General features: G+C 39.7%; 1 protein-coding gene and 1 long non-coding RNA gene across 5 annotated transcripts; one reads left to right on the top strand and one right to left on the bottom strand.

Moving 5' to 3' along the window:
* Positions 1–2,408: 2,408 nt before the first annotated feature.
* On the bottom strand, positions 2,409–23,771 carry abcc10 (ATP-binding cassette, sub-family C (CFTR/MRP), member 10). 4 transcript variants are annotated; one of them, XM_042400179.1, is made up of 23 exons: positions 23,727–23,771; positions 23,401–23,471; positions 21,885–22,098; positions 20,280–21,651; positions 19,923–20,150; positions 18,582–18,738; positions 17,414–17,568; positions 16,903–16,982; positions 15,649–15,820; positions 15,168–15,266; positions 14,117–14,306; positions 13,159–13,236; positions 11,964–12,149; positions 11,613–11,751; positions 10,747–10,939; positions 9,246–9,589; positions 8,477–8,646; positions 8,186–8,346; positions 6,700–6,953; positions 4,955–5,100; positions 3,676–3,773; positions 3,145–3,257; positions 2,409–2,873 (listed from the first exon to the last, which is right to left on the bottom strand). In XM_042400179.1, exons 3-23 carry the CDS (start codon positions 22,058–22,060, stop codon positions 2,735–2,737), a joined length of 4,650 nt encoding a protein of 1,549 aa, XP_042256113.1. In that variant the 5' UTR covers positions 22,061–22,098; positions 23,401–23,471; positions 23,727–23,771; the 3' UTR covers positions 2,409–2,734. The 4 variants fall into 4 exon arrangements, with proteins under 4 accessions (XP_042256113.1, XP_042256122.1, XP_042256129.1 ...); XM_042400188.1 differs by having other exon boundaries at positions 23,714–23,732; XM_042400195.1 differs by lacking the exon at positions 23,401–23,471 and having other exon boundaries at positions 23,727–23,748.
* LOC121888587 lies at positions 14,200–15,177 on the top strand. Its single transcript, XR_006093276.1, has 3 exons — positions 14,200–14,291; positions 14,594–14,651; positions 15,101–15,177. It is a non-coding gene; the product is annotated as an uncharacterized LOC121888587 (long non-coding RNA).
* Positions 23,772–24,079: the final 308 nt, after the last annotated feature.

The raw sequence follows: 24,079 nt of genomic DNA, 5'->3' as shown, positions 1-24,079 counted from the left end.
AGTAGCTCACTAGAAAGATCGTAAACTTGAACATTTTGCATGGATACGCCTGGATTAGTGAGGTGAAATCTTTATTTGGTATTTTATTTTCCAAAACAGAGTACAGTGTAATATTCATGACACCCAGCGCAAACAGTTCCTGATGTACAATGAAAGCTGGTCTGTTGATGTTTGGTACAACAAATGTTGTTTGCTGTGTGATTTAGGTGAGACTGAAGATAAAGTCCTTTAAAGGACAGTTTCACAATTTTTCAAGCCTGTCTTAAAACAGCAGTCAGGTGTCCATGTGAACAGTGAAAGAGGTTTTCCTCGCTGTAATCATTCCTCCTGTTCATACTGGATATTAAAAGATCCTTCAAATGTGCTTTCAATGTAAGTGATGGAGGCCAAAATCCACAGTGTGTCCACACAATAATTTTAAAGTTGATGTGAAGCTTATATTCAGCTTCAGCAGTCTGAGTTAGTCATATCAAGTGGATATCTGACACATTTACAGTCTTTGTAGCATCAAATTCCCTCTTTGTGTTTCCTCGGACAGTGTTTCACTGTTGAGCTGCAGGTGGAAGTATAGTAACAAAAAGAGGGACTTTGGCACTAAAAAGACTGTAACGTTGAAAGATATCTACTTGATTTGACTCATTTGGACGCTGAAGCTTCATATTAGCTTCAGATAAACTTTTAAATACATTTTTGCACAGAAGGAGGACTGTGGATTTTGTCCTCCATCACTTACACCGAAAGTGCTTTGGGAATGTATCTTTTAACGATCAGTATGAGCAGGAAGAATGATTACAGTGAGCAAAACCTGTTTCAATGCTCATATGGGCACCTGACTATGGTTTAAGACAGACCTCAAAAATTGTGAACGCTTCCTTTAAAGTTACAGTTGAAACTTCGACTTTCAGGAACCAAGACTGATCAAAAACATGAATCAATCACTCCCAGTAAAACATGACAAGTATGCTAACGTGCCAAGGGAGTGGCAGGCGTTCACTGTGTGAGTCACCCTGATTACAGTCACAATGACTGCAGTCTGTGTGAATTTCTAAATAAAAAGAGTTCAGTTGCATTCACATTGTCATTATATAATCCTACCTGGAAAGGTACAGCTGCTGTTGCAGATGGGCGTGAACAATAGTTATACAATGACAACACTGTTCTCAGGCAAACCTGGTGGAAACAAAACTGGTACAATAATAATGTTTAGAACAAATGAAACAGTTTTTATAATCAATTATTGTTTAATTATTATTATAAAGTACAAAAAATACTTCCAAAATGAATATCTTGAATATATAATATATTATAACATTACATATTAGAGCTGCAAGAAAAAATGTTTAATATTCTCTGGTTCCAGCAAGTCAGTTGTCAAAATGTTTTAGACTGTTGGTCAAACAAATCAAGAAGGCGTCGCTGTTGGCTCCAAGCAATGACATTTTTTATGGCAATCATATACCAACCGATTAATCGAGAAAATAATCGGCAGATTAATCAGTAATGATTACAGATTGCAGATAGTAGTTCTAATGTATTGAATGGCTCTGAGTTGTTCAATATGACAGCAACGTATGTACCAACAATAGTGGTACATTAAAAAGTTATAGTTTGTCCTTTCTACAAATACTTGAATTAAAATATTCTTTAAAGTCCCCAAACATCCCTGAAACATATTATTCATTCATTGTTTATATCCGTGTTTACTAGCTTACAGTCTTCTTCTTCACTGCCTTTGCTGCGTTTCTTGGCACATTACAGCCACTTGTAGATCATTGGAGAAGTGGCAGAACTGCATGTGCATCCTTGTGTGTGTGCATGAGACGAACGAAACAAGAGGTCAGGAACTCCACTCGGTACCTGTAGCTGTACTCAGACTTCTTGTATGCATAAATGCATAGTTCAAGAGCTGTTATTTTATTCAACAGGAGCTGAGGGTCAACATGTCAATTAAAACATATCTCCACAGAGAGGAATTCAGTGTTCCACAAGAGCATGAATTTTTACAATTCATCCTCTTCACATTTTAATGTATTTCTAATTTATTCAGACATGAGTGCAACTACTGTCCCCTGTTAGCCACCATATACAAGGCTATAATTGGGTGATTTTTCCGAGTGTGTTCTGTCTGAAGAAAATATAATAAAAATATAACTCTGAAACAGTAGGAAGTACTTCTTGTACACAAACTACTGTGATAACAATCAATCAGATCAAAAGTTTGGATGATGATGGACTGGTTGAGTATAGAGAGTTGTGTGTAAGGCCTGCTGCCAGTTAGAAGCTTGAAGTAATAAATTAAAACTAATTGTAGCAGGATAAACTGTTAAATTACCAATATGCAGTGCAGATGTATTTCTTAAAAAATTGTCCTCAAAATAAGAAGCAACACAAACAGACAGAAAAAGTCATCCAAGGAAAGTGTTTTTTACTTTATAAAGAACAAAATTTAGACAACAGTCAGTCTTTCATCAGCATTAAAATAATTAATTAAAAGAAACTAAATGTCAGCACAAAATAACAAAATGTCATCAAACTCCACATCATCATTTCACCGCTTCTTTGCTCCAATAGAAGAAGAATTTTTTGAAGCACGGTCTAAGTTCATGATGTAACAGTTGACAATGTGTGTAAAACAGGACGGTGCTGAAAAAGGCTTCGAGTTCTCAGCAAAACTTTCCAGGATAAAGTAGAAAAATATATCTTCAGATTTTAGTGTTTTTTATGTTTTGTCATGTCAGTGTCCTCCTCTCCCGCCAACCAGCCTGTGGAAGATGGAGTGGTCGGTTTGGCAGAGAGCAGCCGGGGTGTCGAACTCCATCACCTTCCCAGCCTGCATCACAAGCACCCGGTCACAGTCCATGATGGTGTTGATCCTGGTGAAACAAAGACAAAAAAAAGGATTCAGCTTCTTCCAAATTTCCATGTTAATACGAAGAATAAGCCAAGAGTTTAAATTACAGATTTATATAGATATCAATAATAAAAAAATAGACACCCTCTAACAAAAAGACTCTTTATTATATAAAATATAATAATAATACTTTTTACTGCCTCCATTTCTGTGTGAGATACTGTATATATATGGGCAGGACTGGAAACTGACTCTTCAAAAAAACACTTCAATCATCAGCAAATATTTGTTACCTGTGGGCGATAGTGAGGACGGTCTTGTCCTGAAACTTTGCTCTGATGGTCTGTTGCAGCAGTTTGTCCGTCTTCTGATCCACGCTGGCTGTGGCTTCATCAATACACAGAACCTGCATGATGGGAAAACATTCATTAGAAACAGAGGCTGCGGCAGTGTAGGGATTACTGAGTGAGATGATGAGGGATGAAGAGGAAAGAAAACACTGTCAGTGTCCTGATGTGTAATAATAATAATATTGGCAGCAGATTATAAGGAAATGGTGGGGCAGCACATGAACTATTAAAAAATATTAAAAGAAACATCACATGTCAAAAAAAATCTAGAAAAATAGGAATAAATACTAATAATGATAAAAACAGTAAATAATTCTCAGAGTATCTGTTGTTCTATGAGTGGTGGACTGGTCAGCTGCACCCAGAAAGACACAATGTAAGCAGCTTTACTGTGAAGTAACTGAGAGGATTTTGGTCAGACATGATCTGTGTTGGAGTTACAGTATAATGATAATAATACAGGTGAGGTCTCACCTTGGCCTGAGTCAGCAGAGCTCTGGCCAGACACAGCAGCTGTCTCTGTCCCATAGAGAAGGATTTTCCTTTCTCTCCCACCTCAGCATCCAAACCACCTGTTACAAACACACAATATTAACATAAAATATAAATATACTACATGCTTCAAAGGTGCTATATTATATGATATACCTCACTTTGCAGCCCTGTGGGGCCCAGTACTACATCATTTACTGGTGAAAACTGTCTCATGTGACTAAACATCAGGCTGAAAATCAGTGTTTCACAGTTCTTTCTAGTTGAAAGTTTCAAGTCTGTCTCACTTCTGACCAGCACCACTGATAGGTGTGATTGGGTGTGCTCCGAAGTGCATTTCAAAGTACATGTAACCACACCCAACAGTGATGTCATGTTTTTACAACTCTGAAGTCCCTGCAGGAACATTAAATACCAATGCATCGTTATACATTGGGAGAACTCTCCAAGACTGCTTCCCGTCCAGTTTCCAGAGGAAACTGGAGAATTATGAGGAGAAGCTGCCATTGGGCTTTTCCTCAGATGACCCTAGGTCTGCTTGGGGTGGAATTCTGGGGTACCAGCACAGGGGCACATCCGGTAGCCCCAAATCCTTCCCACATGGTTTTGGGGTGCCTTTGAGGTAGAGCCAAAGTGACCCTAGGTCTCCTTGGGGTAGAACTTTGGGGTATCTTTACTACTCTGGACCACTTGGGGAAAGAAAAGACCCCTGAGTTGACTCTTAGAGGAATCCGCGAACGGTCAAATGACCCGCCCCCCCCTCTCGCACACACACCTCAAACAATGTAAAATCACATACATGATGTGATAGTTTCATCAAGGGGGTCACTTTGGTGTCCCTTTAAGTGACCCCCAATTCTTTTTTGAGGGCACCACTGGGGTTGACCCCTTGGTGTCACCCAAAGTGCCCATGGAGGTCAGTGTGCCCCTAGGGGTCAGTTAGGTGAATTTACAGGGAACATTTTCAGATTGTTTCACTGTCTTGAAGAGTAGAGGGAAGCTTTCAGTCAAACAGGAACATACTGTAACCTTCATGAAGACAGTTACATGAGCAGACAGGAATGCTTAAGGGTGGAGTGAACTTTGTGAAATGAAAGGACTCTGAGTGAGGAGGCTTCATTCACAACTGACACACCTTAAAAAGCACTGCCCTGCCTATCTGCTCATGCTTAATTAGTTGTGTCGCTCAATCTCAACAGCTCATTTGTTTTAAAACTCCCTCAGTACACCTTTAAATCCCTTCTGTCCCAATTTATCTCACCCATCCTATTGACCACAGAGCTGAGATGGCACTGGTCCAGGACGTCCAGCAGCTGCTGGTCCAGGTGTCGCCCACAGGGGTCCAGATTCTCCCTGATGGTCCCGCTGAAGAGAAAGGGGTCCTGAGGAATAATGGCCAACCTGGACCTGCAGAGGGAGCCACCAGCACACACACAAAAGTGTCAACTTTGACTTGTTACTGACTGCATTTATTATACTGTACAGGATAAGTATACAGTATGAAAAACAATGATTATCTGGCTGTGTGTCCCTCTGTATTTCATGAAAAAGATGTTTTAATGGTAGTCAGACTGAAATATGAGGCCAGTTTCTTAATTAAAATACATGTGAAACTGAAAACAAAAAGTACAGCATGTCTGGGTTGAGTTCTCATTGGAAAAATAACACAAAGAAACTGCATTAGTAAGACTTTTAAAACAGAATTTGAGACTTCAAATAATATCAGTTTGTCACTTCACTGTTTTCATTGGTGTTGGTGTTCATTTTTGGCAGAAAGTTTGGCCACGTGCAAAATCACGAATGATTGGATTTTGGAGAGGATCCAGGAATTTCTTAGGAACATTGTGAAATTTTTGGGGCATTTTTAAACTTTCCACTATTTTCTCATGAACTACTGCTTACTTGACTAAAAAAATATTGCACTTATTCCATGCTTCTCTTTCACAGTGTGCATTTTGATACCAGGGCTGTAGTCTGCTGGTCGACTGGTTGATTAGTTGGTCGATATGCTCTCGTCTGACTAAATTCTCATTGGTTGAATAATCTCCGTGTTATTTTCATAAGGAGAAAAGTGCTACATCAATAGCTTTCCAGGATTAATCCATTATTTCCCGCGGCGGGAGGGACAGACTAACAAATTACCTGTGGAAACAACGGGGGTGTATTCAAAACACCCCCGTTGTTTTCACAATTTTGAACTCGCCCAACCTAACGGAGACTGCTGGGTATAACTGTACTCAACGTTTACTGAACGTTTACTGAATCAGTGTTTCTCCTGTAATTATCACAACAAGAACTCCCGCCAGGCCAAGAAAATATTTTTTAATGCCAAAAATAACGCCAAATATCCATTCATTCAGAAATCGATAGCGTTTGGGAGTCTCTGTGCAGCGCTGTTCCGGTACGTGTGTCAACCTCTGTCGTTGCCTGGGAAACCACTGGTCGCGTGGCTCCGTTAAGGAGTATGTTTGCGTAGCGAGCGGGAAAGAGCGAGGAATAGAGAAGTGACTGTGGATGCGAGCGGAGCAGAGGATAAGGTTAGTAGTAAGTTGTCAGTCTGGCAGTAAATGTACAGTACAGACTACAGTGTGTCAGTTAATAAATGCTAAAAAGTCACATCTGTTGTTTCCCCAAATGCTGGAAAAGTAAAGGGGGTTAGCTAAAGTTAGCAACAATGGGTTAGCATAACCTGAAGACAAAACAGAGAAATGACCAAGATTTTCTTTGGTTGACTACAGCCCTATTTGATACAGATCTGAATCCAGATGCAGATTAAATATTTCAAAAACTTTCTACTAGTAGAATTTTGAGGATTGTGCAGTCTTGGTGGAACTAAGTTCTCTCCGAGTGACTTATAGCTTTTACTCACAAACACAGTGTTAAATGGTTTCATCTATCACCGGAGCTGCAGATACCCTTTATCTCTTACACCGTGTTGATGTATCCAAGTTAGGTCACAGTTTGTCATTTAATCCTCATCTCAACCAACCGCCACCTCAGGCGTACCTGAGCTGAGCCAGACCCACAGTGCTGATGTCCAGCCCGTCCAGGAGTATCTGACCCTGGTTGATCTCCACCATACGGAACAGGGCCAGGAACAAGGTGGACTTGCCAGAGCCTGTTCGTCCCACGATGCCTACTTTCTCCCCGGGTCGGACCACCAGGCTCACACCGTCCAAAGCGTTAGGAAGACCGTCCCTGTACACCAAAACCACATTGCGGAACTCCAACCAGCACTGCTCGGGCCACGCCGGGGGCAACTGAAGTAGAAGCAGAAAGAGAAGTGGAAACAATTTAACAATGTGAAAAAAAATGGTAACATAACTTCCATTTTCTGCCCTCAATTTGTTGTATGGGAGCCTATTTTTTATTCTCATGGATCTAGACCTAGTGAAGTTATAATACAGTTTGAGAACAACTTCTTGAAGACATACTAGGCTTGCTATCTATATATTTTTATGTCTATATCAACACATTTAATTTCTCATTTTTCTAACCAAAGCTCTTCAGGTTTAGTGTCTTCTTGGGCTGGGCAACAGAGGTATTTTATCAAATTATAAACATAATGTATCTCTCAATAATTGAAGTTTATGTTGTTCTTTTCAGTATAGTATATATATTGTTATTTAATAATATAATTACATCTAAAATTGCTACAATAACTACAGAAAGTTCAACCGATTAATCATCCCACAGTCCCACCCAGAACTGGCCATACTGTATTAATACTGTATTAATCAGGACAAAATAAATAAAATAAATATCATGCACCAATTACATTTCTCATTATAAAATTAACTGTGACAATTATTGTGGTATAATTTGCCCGGCCCTAGATGTCTACTCATTACAACAGGGAGACTAATCGGGTTGGGGGAGGCAGTAGTTTCCTGTTTTTGCGGCAAACTGCTATAACTGCTAAACGTCTATGATGTACATCAGTGACATTTTTCACCAAAAGTTGGTCGGTTTCATCAAAAATCTTTTGGTTTTCAGAACTCAACACATGCCTCCAATGAAACTCTTCAAGTCTCATTAATATGAGACTATTATTCATAAGCCACTATGATATATACTTGACACACTATATTTTAAGACCATATCTATCATATAAAAGCACTTAGAGCCCAAAATAAACGGCAAATTATGTTCTGGATATCATTATTTTTCCAGTTGTAACATCAGACTGGCTCAAATGTCATCAAGCAGTGATTAAGCAGTGAGGAGAACCAATTATATGCTTCAACAGCACTAAAATACATCTCTTACTGCAAAATCCACCCTAGACTAGATCATTCTTGGAATAAAATACTTTAACCTCAAGTTTCATCATCAGCAAATGGAACTTGTTCGGATGTCGTCACATGACCTGACCTAATATTTTACAACACACATGTTCCCAAGGTCGAGAATGAGGCTCTATGCTCCCCTCTTTGTTTGCTGTTGTGGTAATATTAGTGTCAGTTTGTGTCAGAGCTGCAGTGGGTCGTACCTGAGTGTTTTGGTGCTGTGATTCGGTCGGCAGGCCGGTGGAGTATTCCTCAGTTCGCTCCACGCTCACCAGCTGCATCTCCGTCTGAGTGTAGCTGAATATGAGGCCAGACAGCAGGGATGTGATGGACAGAGCGTAGGACAAGGACAGACCCACCAGACCTGACGGGAACAACACACACACACACACACACACACACACACACTTACTAAACAGCCACTATAGGCAGCTTATTAAGGAAATCAATATCAAATGCAATCCACAGCCACCAAAACCCAGCTGTGGACTCACCTGGATCAACAGAATTAAACTGGTGCTGGACGACAGCGATCACCCCGAGGCCTGTCACCACAGCAACACCAATCAGCTGGAGGCGGATGTCCAGCCACTGCATGGCAGCGTTGCTAAGGAACAGGCAGCGCTGGTTCTGCTCCAGACGCCTGGCGATTTCCTCCTCAAACCTGAAACAACCACAGAGGAATAAAAAAGTATTTTAATGTGAAAATTACAACATGAATAAATTATTATCACATTCCTTCAAAGGGATTTGTGTAATAAATGCAAATAAAGTAAACAAACAAGACTTAACTACAATCTGTGCTCATTTGTCATTAAGATGGATGTAATCTAAAATTTAAAAAATGAAACAAAAAGGCAGTAGTGAAATGATGCAGTAGACAATATAATAGAAAGGTAGTAATGATACGTTAATTAATCGATTAGTCGATCAACAGAAAATTAATCTGCAACTATTTTGTTAATCGATTATAATCGTTTGAGTAACTTTTCAAGCAGAAGTACAAAACATTGTGAGTTCCAGCTTTTGTTTGCTTTATATCATTGTAAATTAAATATCTTTCTATCTTATTTCCTGTTAATTTAACAAAATTAAACATTTAAAAACATTAAAATGGGATCTAGGAAACTGTGATTGGCACTTTTTTTTGTATTTTTGGATATTTTATACACAAAATCATAAAATAATGCAGCCCTAAAAAAAATAAAACATGCTGAGCTTGAATCTTCCTGGCAAATGAAAATGTATTTTCTTGTGTCTCACCTGGCAGAGCTGTGACTGGCCCGGATGGTTCCCAGCCCGGTCAGCGTCTCAGAGAAGTGCGAGTAGACGGGCGACAGTGTGAGGCTGCAGAGACGCTTCAGCTCCCGAGAGGTGTGTCGGTAAAAGTGCTGAGTGCGGTGGTAGAGCAGAGCCAGAGGAAGCAGCGGCACTAGGACCCAGGGCAGGCCGTAGCTTATCACCACCAGCATGCCCAGTAGGCCGAAAATGTTAGCCAGCAGGATGTTCAGGATGAACGGCAGACTGTCGTCCACGCTGTACAGGTCCGAGGAGAAACGGTTGAGTATGCGACCCAGTGGGGTGGTGTCGAAGAAGGTCACTGTGGCCTGGCAGGACACGTAAACAGGAAGTTAAGATTTTGGACATTTTAATTAGGATAGATAACGATGGGAATAAATATTCCCTTCTCAGAATCTATCTTAAAGCTGCAGCAATGGAGACACAAGACACACAGCTCCGACATATTATTGCTTTATTAAGATTTTACAGTTGACGTGTCGGCAAACAGTTGCCTTCGTCGACATCCAGTAAATACAGAGCAACATTATCATCCCGCTGGAGTTGTGTTTGTGTCCCTCTGATGAACATGGGGCCAATATTCACTATTAACCCTTCTGTTGTCCTCGGGTCAAATTTGACCCATTTTCAAATGTTTTTATATCAGAAATATTGATTTCTTTCATCTAATTGCCTGAAAATCACATGGATGGTTCCATACCACTCACTTTGCAAGTAACAGTAATGATCACTACTTTCTTTGAATTTTGGGTGTTTTATTAAAATTTATAGCATCTGTGGACTTTTGCCCTCACGAGTCAAAATTGACCCGTGAGGACAAAATTTGCACGGTCGACTGGAAGACGACAGGAGGGTTAAACCCTTTTAGCTTGGGTTTGGTCTTCAAATATCAGGCTCTTTAGCTGCTAGATGTTAGACTGTCTTCGCCAACTAATCATTAACTTTGTCCTCTATTTTTGTGCTGGGCGGGTAGAGTACAATGGGTTTACCAGCACTTGTTTGCTGAAAATAGCAGCCTGCTGTTGCTGGAAACAGGGATGATGAGAGCACAGACTGAACCAAACATTAAATTTGTTGTAAAACCAAAACTAAAGAGGCAAAAAAGCTTTGTAGAACTGCAGAATCGGTGATAACTCTCTCTGAGTTCATCACTGTTAGCCTCCCTTTTCATTTACACACAGTCAATTAATTCATTATTAATTTAAAAATTTTGATTAATGGACCTTTTTCTTCTGATCTGCCCAACACATCAGTAATTTTGGAGTCAATGGCTGGTTTGAGAGGTTTGATAGGCTGCTCAATAACGTCCCATTAGCTAGTCTGAGGTTTCAAACTGGCAACCTTTCAGTCACCAGACTGATTGTATAACCTTCAGCTGCTGCTGCCAAACATGCCAAACACTCAATCTGTTCAGCTCGGCTCTAACTGTCGGTTGTTCGGGGGGCTCAAAGCTCAGATGACGCACCTTAAGGACTCGGTCCAGAAGTCTGTTGTGGATGGCTGTGGCGGCGCAGATGGCTCCATAGGCAAAGAGGAAGGCTCGAAGGGCGGTGAAGACAGTGTTGGCCACGGCGAGGGAGCCGTACACCATCAGGTAAAACCTGACGTCCAAGCTCATGTTGGTTGAAGGGAACGTTTGCACTGAGGACAGAGGAGACCTGCAGGAGGAGATGTGACCATTTCATTAGGATGTCAGTTAAAAGGTTTCATTCATATAGGAAGGAAAACTTAATTCATTACCACAAAATACTTTAAAATAAATAAAATATATAATTCTATGTTTCTACTGTGCGTTTTTAGGCTCATTTTAACCCATTTTAAGATGCCGATATACATCAGTAGGTCACATCCTTCCATCCATCTGCCTAATCTAAACTATCATTGGAAACCTTGTGACAGGTTACGCTGTATATTACATTATAAAATAGATTTAAATCATTATGATTCTAAAATAATGATTAAAAAAGCTGTAATAGGTGACTTACAAATTGCTAATAAAGGGAAATTACAAAGAACAACTCCACTGTAGTTTCTGAGAGCCTCTAATCAAAATCATCAATTACCTGAATCCTCAAGGTATCTGCAGTGTTCATCCAATTAAATTTAAGACTTTTAAAGACCTTTTTAGTACCACATAAAATGTAATTAATTCCAGTTTCATGGTCATACTGGTCACAGAATGACAAAAAACCAGTAGTGACAATAATGTTTTAGTTCTACTGTGTTGTGATGTGATATGTTAAAAACATTGACAACTTGACTGTCACCTGCACAAAGCCTAATTTGTTACTTGTGAATATTTTACATTTTTTTTCTGATCTGTCGACTCACATCAGCCCTCCAGGTGAGAAAAGCAGCAGCTGTGGTGAACCGAAGGCACCTGAGGAGGAACCATTCGTCTCAGTAGAACCGTTGTTTTTCAGCTCTGAAATCCAGTGTGACAGCCACCAGTCGGAGACGTTCTTAGAGGCTGAATCACACAGAGAATAAATACGGCGTGAATTTAAGATACAAATAGTTTCTGCTTTTTTAGTTGAAACACAGTGAAGCCTGATGAAGTGTTGGATAGAATAAAACGCGGCAGAGTGAACAAAACTTTGAGCGCTTTAGATGGACAGAAGTATCAGCGGAGTATCATCAGCGTACACTGATCACGCTGAAAGCCGAGTAGTTGATCCAAACCTTGCATGAGGAGCAGAGATATCAGGATGGAGGCGGCCAGCACTCCGCCTACAGAAACCCAGTAGGTCTGGTAAACTTTCCACGCCAGCCCGCCCACCTGCTTCTGCTCCGCCCCCGACAGGTCGGCGTCATCGTCCGCACACAGATCAGCATGTGCACCTGGCTCCTCCTCCTGCTCCACGCCTTCTGTTTACAATCAACAAAATACATATATGGATATGATAGATAGATATGTATTCATTAATGACACCTTTTTATTGATTAACTCTAACTTGTTTGTAGTGTTTTATTGTCTGATTGATTATGACAAAGAGACGTGAAACATTTTCTCCAGTTTTTTTCTTCTTATTTTGATTGTAATTCTGCAACATATTAAGTGTTTTATACATTTGTCAACTTTAAGATGACTACAGGTTCAAGTTGAGGTTCAAAATGTACATTGATGTTAAAATGCCAATATTGATTAATGTGCACTGCAGGGATGTGCAGAGATCCCAGTATTTGTATTTGTATCTGTATTTGTATTTGTTGAGGCAGCAAAATTATTTGTATTTGTATTCGAATAAAAGTGGACAGAGGCTTAAAAATCCTGTTTTTGTTTTTATTACGCTTTTAATTTTAGAAGATTAAAGTGTCAGTAGCTCCAGGAATGATGTCCAGATTAGGAAATGTGCGTCATGTAGCAGGTGGATGTGACTCCCCTCGTTGAGACCTGCTGATAGACGTAACAGCGGAGCAGAGGAGAGACACTGAGATAGAGATGTAACCGACCTGCACACTCGTATTTGACTTTTTTTTTTTTTCCTCCTGAAAACAAATAATTTTCAAAATATCTGTATGAAACAAATATTCGTACCAAACCCGCTATTTGTGCTTTGCAGAATAACGTATTTGTATTTGGGCACGCCCCTAGTGTACTGTCCTGTTTAAATAAACACATAAATGTGTGTTTTTTGTACCTTAAAAGCATTTTTTTTTTAAATTTCAATATGGAGAAAGTTGGTATATCTTGATTATGTTTAGTCACTGATTCCAGATGTAAAGGTAAAGCCCACAGAGTTCATTAAAAACAGATCAGCAGTGCTGGCATCACCTGGAAACTCAATTTAAGTTTATCGAAATCACTGCAGCACAAAACCTGCATTGGTGTATCCCTACTTTTTAGTCAGTCACTTATAACTTGCCGTGAACATACCTTTCTCTTTCGTGTTCTGGTCATTCTTGCGTTTTTTCGGCACTGCCTCTACCAAAGGAAGGATTTCTGCCGGTGTGCCTGTTTAACAGCAAAATGAAAGTGCAGGAAGAAAAAAAAAAGTCTTGTTTTCTAAAAATATATTCTTATGAGTGCAGCTTCTATAACTTTCAGACTTGTAAACTACCACTTAGTGTTTACAGGTGCTATAACAAAGCATAACAGCATTTCACATAAACCTAAGACCAAGATGTTGCTACTTGTCTGCTAACCCTGCTTATGCTCAGTGTTAATTGGTTTTAGTGTTTTAAAGGGTCAGAAGAACTTAATACGCTTATGAAAGCTCTTGGTTACAGCCAACAAGCTCTCTAATGGAGTAATCTAAATAAGTACACGGAAACTAAACAATAAGATTAGAGGAAATAAAGTTATTATTTGTAAAATATAAACAAGTCCTGTTTTGTGCCATGAAGCCATCCAAGAGATTTCCTGCCTTTGTATTACAGCTGCTTGCGGCTGGTGTTTTGTTGGTGATACACTTATTTGTTTATAGTTATTAGACCAGAATTAGTGTCGTAATAATGTGTTGTAGTTAAAACCTTTAACATAACTTGATTTAGTAGTAATCTGACATTGTAGAAGAATCTTTTGTAAACCATCTTCATCCTGCAGTAAATAAACTAAACAGTGCAGTGAAAACTGAATACTGTGATGTTATATAATGACACAATGCACATTTTATAACGTGGTATTGTTTGTTTGTCTGAGCTAGTCCTCTATGATTTACAATAAACTTTAAATTTCTCTAATTTTGCAGGGAAACCCCACCGTGTCAGTACTTTATATGGTTCAAAACCAACATGTTAAAAAAATAATGATTTCTGGATTGAAACAGATTTAGTTACCAACCAAACAACCACATGTGACGTTACGACCCGTCAAAGTCAGATGTTTGTTCTACCTGTTTGGATGATCGTTCCGTTGTCCATGAGGATCACCGAGTCCGCTTTGTCCACAAACTCGATGCGGTGGGTGCAGAGGATTCTGGTCTTTCCTCCGAGGAGTTCCATGATGCATTTCTGCATGAGGTGTTCAGCCACGTCTGAATCGACCGCTGCCAGAGGATCATCGAGCAGGTAGATGTCTTTGTCCTGAGATAGACAGAAAAATTAACGACAGAGCGGAAACACATGATGCACCTGCTGATTATATGTAAACACACCGGGTTCATTATTTGTAAGCTACAAGGGCTCATTTTGCATTTTACATTCAGAGCCAGAGTTTTAACAAGAACCAGCAGAACTGAGCTCATTACTCTTGTTCTTTAATCTTTACACTGGTTTCCGGTTACTTATAGAATGGATTTTAAAGGTTAAAATACATTTCTGATGTGCTTGAAGAATATAAACCCAACAAGTCTCTTTCTTTCTTTCTTTAGGAGGCAGTCAGCTGTTAGAACCTCAAGTCAGAACCAAACAGGATGAAACTGCTTTTAGGTGAATATGAGATGGAACCAGTGTCTGATGGTCTTAAATTTGCTCCAATTTTAGCCACTTTTAAATATAAAACTCAGCTGCTCGGCGTCTTTTTAATGATTAATTTCTCTGCTACACTTTTATCTCCTTTACTAATTTTGGGGCAGCTTCTTACTGAGCCATAACTGTATTTTTGGTTTGTATTTTTTTGTTTTTTCGCTTCTGTTTGAAAGCTGCTATACAAATAAAGCCACCTATCCCTGATTATCATCACCAGTACACATAGAGATGATGTGAGCTCTCCAGCCACACGTAAACCACCGTGCTGAGATTTCATTCTGTAATAAAGCATTTAAAATTTAAAAACTCTGTCTATAAGTAATTGTGCACATTTACAAAAGATCTTTATGAAATAAAAATGAGTTGTATACATATGTATTCTAAAGTTATTTTATCCTCGTTCCCTGCAGACTAACTTATTTTTAGGTAAAACGTCTCTGAGCTCGAAGCAGATGGCCGTTCCTGCGGAGGACTGACCATGTAAACAGCTCTGGCGAGGGCAACCCGAGCCTTCTGTCCTCCGCTCAGAGTCACTCCGTTCTCTCCCACTTCTGTCTTGTCACCGTTCGGCAAAACCTGCAAACACAAAAACCAGGAGAAGCTGAAAACATTGCAGAAAAATGTATTAAATATCCCAAATAATACGTTTTGTAACTATTCTGATAACATCAGGTTGTACTGATGGAAGCTTTAGTTTGTTTTTTGGCCTCGAAGTGGAACAAGAGAAAAGCAAAATCCACATTTCATGGACATCCAGACCGTTTTCTACAAAACTTGTCCTGAACATTGTGTTGATGAAGGAGAAAATCAGATAAAATCAGATGTTGGCAAAGAGAAAAGATTGTGGATTCACCAATATTAACAGAAATTGTGCCTCTAAGTCAACCAACCACCAATATTTTAACATAAGACAATAATAAAAGTAACATGTATACAGCTTCAGGCTTAAGGATCATACGTTGAGGTCGTCTGAGAGGGCGCAGGCTTCGATCACAGCCTGGTAGAAGGAGGGATCGTAGTCTTTGCCAAACAGGATGTTGTCCCGTACGGAGGCATGCTGGATCCACGGCTCCTGAGACGCCAGACCGAAACCAGCCTCTCTGTCTGCGACATACACCACTCCGCTCAGCCTGCACAGACAGGAGGAAGACTGATGAACCTCAGTTATCGCTACGTTATTTCATCTCTGCTGAACACAACATCAAGCAAGAAATCATGGATCCTTGTATCAGTGCTCTAAGATCTAAAATTTATTAAAGTCGCTTTTATGAAAGGCAGAAAAGTCTGGTTTCCACTACAGTTGAGGACAAAATGTTTTATCTAATGCTGTGAATTTCTACAAAGACTTCAAGTATAATGAATACCTCTAAAATAATCTGTGAAGTTGTGAGAGAATCTCTAACTTCCCTAAATAACTGATCAAACTCCTTTTGTTTCCTTTTGTGGAAAAAACACAATATACCTTAAATTACAAAGCATTATACCAATAACATTAGAATAAATGACTAAATAATGCCAGTTAGGTTAGCATTAGGTCTGCAGTTAACAATTATTTTCATTATTGATTAATCTGACACTTACTTTCTCAATTAATCGATTTGTCTATAAAAGATCAGAAGATCAGAGTGAAAGGTTATGTCTTTAAATATCTTAATTTGTCTAAACAACAGTCTTATACCCAAAGATATTCAGTTTACTATTATGTTTGACATAGAAAAGCATTAAATTGTCACATGTGAGAAGCTAAAAGAAGCAAATTTTGGCATATTTACTTTAAAAAAAGACAAATGATTATTTGATTATCAAAATAGTTGCCAACTAATCGATAAACTGACTAATCGTTGCAGCTCTGGTTAGCATAATCAGATATTTCCCTCAACATATATTTACAATGGATTGGCAGTTAACTTGATTTTATCTTTTGGCCACTAAAACTGTTATTTTTGGAGTAACAGCTCATGATGCTACAGTGACTTCCTGTTTATATAGTTGATTGCTTCTGATTGGACGGTGTTACAGATGTTAAAGGTGCAACCTGATTTAGTAAACCACTAGTTTGAAACTCGCTAGTAGTTACTAAGAACTTGAAAAGGAATTTACAAAACTCCACAATGCTCAAGAACATCCATGACTACTGTAAAAAAGCTTGTTGATTAATTTTCATAGTAACTTCAGTCTGAATATTTTAAGTAAAGTTTCAGAGATGCTTTACCTGTTGAGTTCTCCAGTGAGAGCAGCCAGTAAGGAACTCTTCCCACAGCCGACCTTCCCCACCACAACAACCAGAGAGCCCTGAACCACACAGAGGAACACTGTTACTGCTCTGACCTGCTAACAGGCTAACAGGCTAACAGGCTAACAGGCTAACAGTAGCATTCAGCAATAAAAACTGAATTAAACAGATAGAAAAAATGCAATCATGGCTTTTAATGTTTTATTCAAACCTAAACTCATGCATTAACTTTTAGAGCATGAATAACATTTTGTTAAGGTGTCCAAACATTTTATTTGACTTCAGTTATTTTAAAGACATAACTGAAGCTTTCATCCATAAGCTGCTTATTCAGAAATGTTGTTACACATAACTGGAGATCTTTTATTTTCATGTCTGTAAATACAAAATGCTAACTGGCTGAGTTACGCATGAATTATAAAGGACATAAAGGTATAATGACAGTAAAATAATTCCCACACATGTGTATTATGTAACTAGTGACTTGTACCTTTGTGATGTGTAGATTGAGACTGTGCAGCTGCAGACTTCCTTTAACTCCAGTTTCAGTTTCTCTCTCTTTGTTCTGGTCGAGACTGTCGGGCTGCTGCCAAGAAAACTTCCCCTGACTCAACAGAACAGACGTCTGACTGTCTTCAGGAGACACTGTGGACACAGAGAACATATGTCAACGCAATAAAACCACAATATATGATATATAATATCATTTAACTAGAGGTACAACGATTAGTCAATCAATCAATTAATGGTTTCAGTCATTTTACAAGTGAAATGTCAGGAATTCACCTAAATGTAAAGATTTGCTGTTTTTCTTTGACATATATGACAGTAAACTATATCTTTGGGTTCTGAACTCTTGAGTTGTGGGAACTTGTAGCAGCTGTTTTTAACTATTTTCTGACAATTCATTTACTAAACGATTAATCGAGAAAATATTCATCAGATTAATCGATAAACATTATCAGTGGTTGCAACCCAACATTTAACAAGATTAATCAATCTACAGTGGTTATTTCTTCACCTGCTGAGGTTTCAGGTCTTTCAAATCTAATTTTTAAGGGGTTAATATAGTCAGAACTGCTTGTTGGATGGTTGAGTAGCTTCGAAAACCCCCCAACTCCCCCAACACCTTTCCAACGTCACACTGGGAGCTTTGTGTCTGATCATTTCTGTAACTTTCCAAAAACAACGATCCATCATTCTCGTCCACTTCAGGCCGTGACTGTACGAAGGGTTTGAACTTCTCTCTCTAGCTCTCTTTTTTCATTCTTGACACAACTATTTCTGTCGTTCTTCATATGAATAACCGAGCGCAACATTATGAATGCCTTCCAGGAGAGACGGTCAGAAAATGTGCACTTATATCTCCATATTTTAAAAATATCATGTCTCCCCGTCTTTATGTGTATGATTTCAGACGTGGTCAGACAACACGTTGTACACGTTAGTTCTGATCAAACATTACTTGATACCTCTTTAAAATAAAATAAGAAAAAACATTTAATGCAACAGCTTTGGTTGTGCAAATCCACAAATCATGTTAAGTAATAAAATACTAAAGCAGAAACTGTCATGAAATTTCATGTTTGACAAAAACTGCTGAAGCCAAATGAAAACTACGACCTCTTGGACACACAAACATCAGAGCAGCAGCGTACCCAGGGCATAGTACGCCTGCAGATCCTGGTTGGTCAGTTTGAAGAAGCGCTGGATTCGCTCCAGAGACACTTTGGCCTCCAGGACGCCGTTGAGCACCCAGGGGAAAGCGTTGAGCGGGACGATCAACATTCCCACCAGAGCCAGCGTGGTGAAGACCTGCAGACCAGGAAACAAACCGCCGAGTCATCAAATCTATTACACTCAACATGTCCCTGCTTTAATTATTTTACATTCATTCATCGGAAAGCAGGAGATGTTTTTACACAGTTTCTTCTTAATTATGAATTTCCGACAAAGTTTGGCGTCAGGGTTCAGACTGAGGAAGGCCTGCATGTAACAATCATTTTCATTATTGATTAATCTGATTATTTTCTTGGTGACGTCTTTAAATTGTTTGTCTCATCCGACCAACAGTCTGAAGCCCAAAGATATCCAGTTTATCACAGCAAATCTGGAAACAATGAATATTTGCCGTTTTTGCTAGAAAATTTTACTCTAACAATTAATCAACCATTGAAATAGTTGCAGATTAATTTTCTATCAATTGACGAATCCATTATATGTTTCAGGATTGGTGATCATGTGCCAAAGGGAGACAGAGTATTCTGGTTTTTATTCAAACTTAACACTACACCTTTAATATCTTCAACTAAAGGAGGAAGAGCTACATCATCAAAGTGAGCTAAACTGAACATCTTGATGAAGTTCGAGTTTCTCTAGACGGGACTCTTTTTTTGTCTGTGTAGTCATGGTGACCGTAACGACTAGAGCCCGACTGATTTATTAGCTTATTGTAGATATATCAGTATCAGCGTATACGTCAGCTGATAAATGACGAAACAATGAAGTAGAGAAAATGTTTTGTCCTCGTTCTATAGTCTAAAAATCTAATTTAAGGAAACATTATCATGAATGTTTATGTGTGTTATGGGTTGTGAAAGAAAATCAATATCATTATCAGATTTTTTAAACTCTCAAATATCAGTATCAGCCTCAAAAATCCTGCCAGTCAGGCTATAATAACTGCTCAAATGTAAAAAGTTTCACTAACTTTAAAAGGAATGAATCATTATTGTGTTAAATTAACTAAAGATAAACTAATACTAGACTGATCATTACTAAGAAACTCTACTTTTTATAAAATGTTAATTCACTCCTGTTCATCTTCAAGGAAGAAGCTGAATGTGAAAAGTATTGTTTGCTGTTTTGTCTCATGTCTAAATAAAGAATAATTCATAGAAACTTGTGTGCAGTGAGACTTAAAACTACTGCTGTTATTAAAACGTCACCGTTGGACTCGACACAGTTAAGTTTCAAACCATCCACACCGGCGTTCCTACCTTGGCCGCAGTCAGCTGGTGTCCCAGCAGCACGTACGTGACAAAGGTGAGGATGGAGATGACCACAGGCAGAGCGGCCCAGGTGTACACGCACATGGCGTCCAGGTACTTGATGGCCTTGAGGTGGGAAAGCTCTTGTTTGCGACAGTCGGCAACCTTCTGAGTAAAATGAGGCTCCCAGTTGTAGAACTTGATGACGCGGATGCCGAAGAGGATTTCTGTCATTAGCTGGGAGAGAAAAGGCACAAAAGTTAGGAGAACGATCCTGACAGGAAAATACAGCATGAATAAGGAATGTGAGGATTTCTTTTATGGAATAACATCTTCACTACAGCTATTACTCTTTGAGCATCTCACCTTAACACGGCTGTCCTTGTGCCTGAGCATGTGTTGGTTGTTGCTAAGGATACGGGAAGCAAGGAATTTGTTAAACGGGACGAGCAGCAGCGCCACGCCCAGCCCTCCGAGGAAGGCCACGCCAACCTGCAGGTGCAGTAAGTAGAGGGTGATAGAAAAGCTGAAGGGCAGGCTCCACAGCTCGTGAAAACTGTTGAAGAAGTTCACCACGCGGTCACAGTCTGTACTCATTAAGTTCACCACTTCTCCCAGAGCGAAGCCAGCCAGGCTGCTGCCGCTGACCCGCAGGGCTTTGCCATAGATGGACGACATGAGAGCGGCGCGAGCTGACAGCGCCACCTTGGAAACCTCAAAGACGAAGATGTTTCGGAGGACGGAAGAGAGAAGGGTGGTGGCGAAAAGCCCTAAGGCGCACCAGACGCCCCTGCTGACCGGAGCCCCCTCTTCCTCCATGAAGCTCACCAGACTGCTGAGGAGTAGGGGACCTGCAAAGCTCAGCATGTTGACCACCACCTTCAGCACGCCAAGCATGTAATAGCGCAACCCAAACGCCTTGTGCAGCACCCTCAGGAGCCCTACATCACCATTCAGCTCCAGTGGTTCCTCCTGGTAGTGTGAACTCCAGGTGCCATTCAGGAGGTTTCTGCTGACCGGCCTTGGCCACTGATCCTGCTCGTTTTGTACCGCCGCCCCTCTCCGGCAGACTTCCCAGCACTGGTGGAAGTATCGACAAACCACGCTAGTGCGCAGTTTTCGAGGAAGATGATAAACATCGGCCGGTCTCTCCAGCTCCCCTTGCTGCCCTCGTCTGAGCAGAGGGGTCAGCCACAAGTAGAAGAGCCGTGAGACGCAGCCGCTCCCGTCCTCTGCCACCATCTCACCCGTATCCAGCTGGCTGCTCTCTGGAAGGAGCGGAGATCCGTCCACAGCGTTAATATACAAAGTGTATCCAGCATCACTGACGCAGGGAAATACAAATGCCAGGAGATAAACCAGAAGAGGGAGCGTCCGAGTTGATGCAAGCACAAAACGTGCAAATTTGAAAGGTTGTGAAAGGTTTAAATATTCCTCGTTGTCACAGGAAACCATCAATGTGATAACCAGGTTTGGGACAGAGAGAAGAACCAGCAGAAGGAGCAGCGGAGGTCCTCTGGTTCTTCTAAAAGCAGTCCTCTGGAGTACCGTTATGGCGCTGAAGTGAACCAGCCAGGCCAGGATGGCGCAGCTGTCAGCTAGAACGTCCAGGTACATGTCTCCCTGCTGGAGGAGGCTCACCAAGATGACGTCTGCAGTGAAGAGCAGCGCCACCAGCAGAGCAGACACCAGCCTGAGTGTCCAACCACAGGGAGGAGACGTCTGGAGGAGGCTGCATCTGAGGAGCAAAAACTAATTACTCAATAGCCAGTATGAACAGGGGGGATGATAACAGCGAGGAAAACCTCTTTCAGTGGTCATATGGACACCTGACTGTTGTTTTAAGACAAACTTAAAAAATTCTGAATCTATCCTTTAAAAAATACTTTAATTCATTTCAGATGCATGAATAAAAAGTCTGTATAGACCATGTTGTGGATGATATCAGAGTGAAATCTTCATATAGCAGACCTTGCCATGCCGAGGTAGCAGGCACTGAAAACAGCCATCCCAGCATGAGGCAAGACTCCGAGGACGAGCTGGTTAAAACACGGGCTGATGTGTCCATCCTGCCACACGGGGAAAGGATTCTGCTGGTCTGTATGACAGAGGCCGGCGACCAGCTCCCCTGGCCCAAAGTCCCTCATCCCTCCTCCTATTTGACTGCCGCCATTCTAGAAAATATCTGAAGAGAAACAAACAACAACAAAAAACTTACTGTAAGAGATAAGGTGGTCATACTTCATATATGTTATCAGTTTATCTATAATGTTGTCATCATGTTTTTCCATACTGTAATTTTACTATCTTGGTCTATTTTGCACACACATCTACTGGATGCTGTAAAGAAAAAAGCCCTTTGAGGCAAACCTGTGATTTGTGATATTGGGCTTTATAAATAAAGATTGATTTGACTCATTAGAGACAGATAACAGGGATGCTACTTATTCCTCCAGTCATATAGTTTAATCTTACCAAGGTGAATGTGAGTTAATGTGAATGAATGAATGAATGAATGAATGAGTGAATGACTAAATCAATGATTGAGACAAAACAAGACATCTGAGGATGTTATCTTGGGCTTCGGCAAACAGTGATCAACATGTTTCACCATTTTCTGACAATTTATGGACCAAACAACTAATCGATTGATAGAGAAAATAATCACCAAATTAATTGATAATGAGAATAATCGTTTGTTGCAGTTACAGTTCAAACAAATCAATATTTTGCACTGAGAATATAAAAACTGAAGGAATTATCTTCTTCATTTAGGCTCTTAGGTAATAAAATGGACATTTCTCTATATTTCTGTGGATTTTTTTTATAACTCTTTTTGCACTTTTGTGTTTTTTTAAACTTCATTAGGATCTCCATTAGCACCAGCATAAGCACTGGCTATTCTTCCTGGGGTCCACCACACATACACTTATACATACACACTATAACCACATAAACAAACCAGCTCATCCCATTGAATTAACAATCAAGTACATAAAGAAGAGAAACAAAACTTTCATCCCTTCAACAGGACATGAAACCCAAACACAAATTATACGTCAAACACAAGTCCTGAAGAATTCATAGCATACTTGATTGTTTTCTTCTTTCTCATTCATACAAATAAATTCTCATTCTTAATAAACATATATGCGTGTCTGATGACATTCTTAGATAACTTATTTATCCTTCCTGCGCTTTCACACATTTATTTTCCAGCAGAAGGGTATAAAAATACAGTACACAATACAAATCAGTGGCTTTAGACAGACTTTTGGTGCAGCTCCACTTTGTGCCCTTTATGTTTATCATCAAATATACAATAATAGATATAATCAAATATACAATAACAGATAAGAGGCACAGATTGGGGCTAAGGTGAAGCAGGAAAACGGATGTTTTTAAATTAGAAGAGACCTTTAAACAGGGAGAACAAGGTTTCAAACTTGGATAACAAACTTAACACACAGAGAGAGAGGTTACTTGCATTTCGCTGCTGTTGATTTTCCTAATTTAACATGTCTTAGCACTGACCTTCACGCAGCTGAAAAAGAAAACCTGTGGAAACGAAAGACGCAGATGTCAGAGGCTTCCTGACTGAACCTGACCAGCTGGATTCACTAATGTAAACAAATGAGGCTAGCTAACTAGCTCAGCTAACGAAATGTCAACGTGTTTGGCTCGTTTAACCGTCACTACCGATGCTAACAAAACCATTGCGTAATAACAAGCTAACGAGTTGGATTTGTGCGTAATTTAACTCAACAGAGTTACTAATGAGGCAAAGTTAAGTCATGAACCTTCAAATATTACCGGTTTCATCTAGCTAGCAGGAAACACTTCCGTCCATTTTTGATGACGCAGACCGCGACTCGCAAGCAGAAATGTATTTATTAAATACATATTTAATAAATACATATCATATTTTAAATACATATTTTAAGGCATATTAAATTCCTCTGATAGGAATAATAAATACATTTTTAAAAAATAATTAATAAAAATGACCTTGTTAAAGATCCTTCAAATTATATCTCCTCCTTCCCCTTCCTTGAAAAATCCAAATATCAAATATTTTTCATTTCAAAACTTGAACTGCTGGATGCATTTCACTGACAAATCCATTCTCAGTGTATGTGCACCTCAGGTTTTCATATAAATCTGTA

This window comes from Thunnus maccoyii, chromosome 2 (genome assembly GCF_910596095.1).
Source record: "Thunnus maccoyii chromosome 2, fThuMac1.1, whole genome shotgun sequence".
Classification (NCBI taxonomy): domain Eukaryota; kingdom Metazoa; phylum Chordata; class Actinopteri; order Scombriformes; family Scombridae; genus Thunnus; species Thunnus maccoyii.
The sequence above is the reverse complement of the archived record's forward strand: the minus strand, read 5'-3'. Positions and strand labels throughout refer to the sequence as shown.

Excerpts from the sequence above, each read along its gene's own strand:
- abcc10 (XM_042400179.1), bottom strand. The coding sequence starts at position 22,060 with ATGAGGGACTTTGGGCCAGGGGAGCTGGTCGCCGGCCTCTGTCATACA. Across the intron at positions 9,590-10,746 it reads TTCTGGACCGAGTCCTTAAG|GCCACAGTGACCTTCTTCGA; the intron begins GTGCGTCATCTG and ends GTGTCCTGCCAG. Across the intron at positions 8,347-8,476 it reads GTTTAATTCTGTTGATCCAG|GTCTGGTGGGTCTGTCCTTG; the intron begins GTGAGTCCACAG and ends TGTTCCCGTCAG.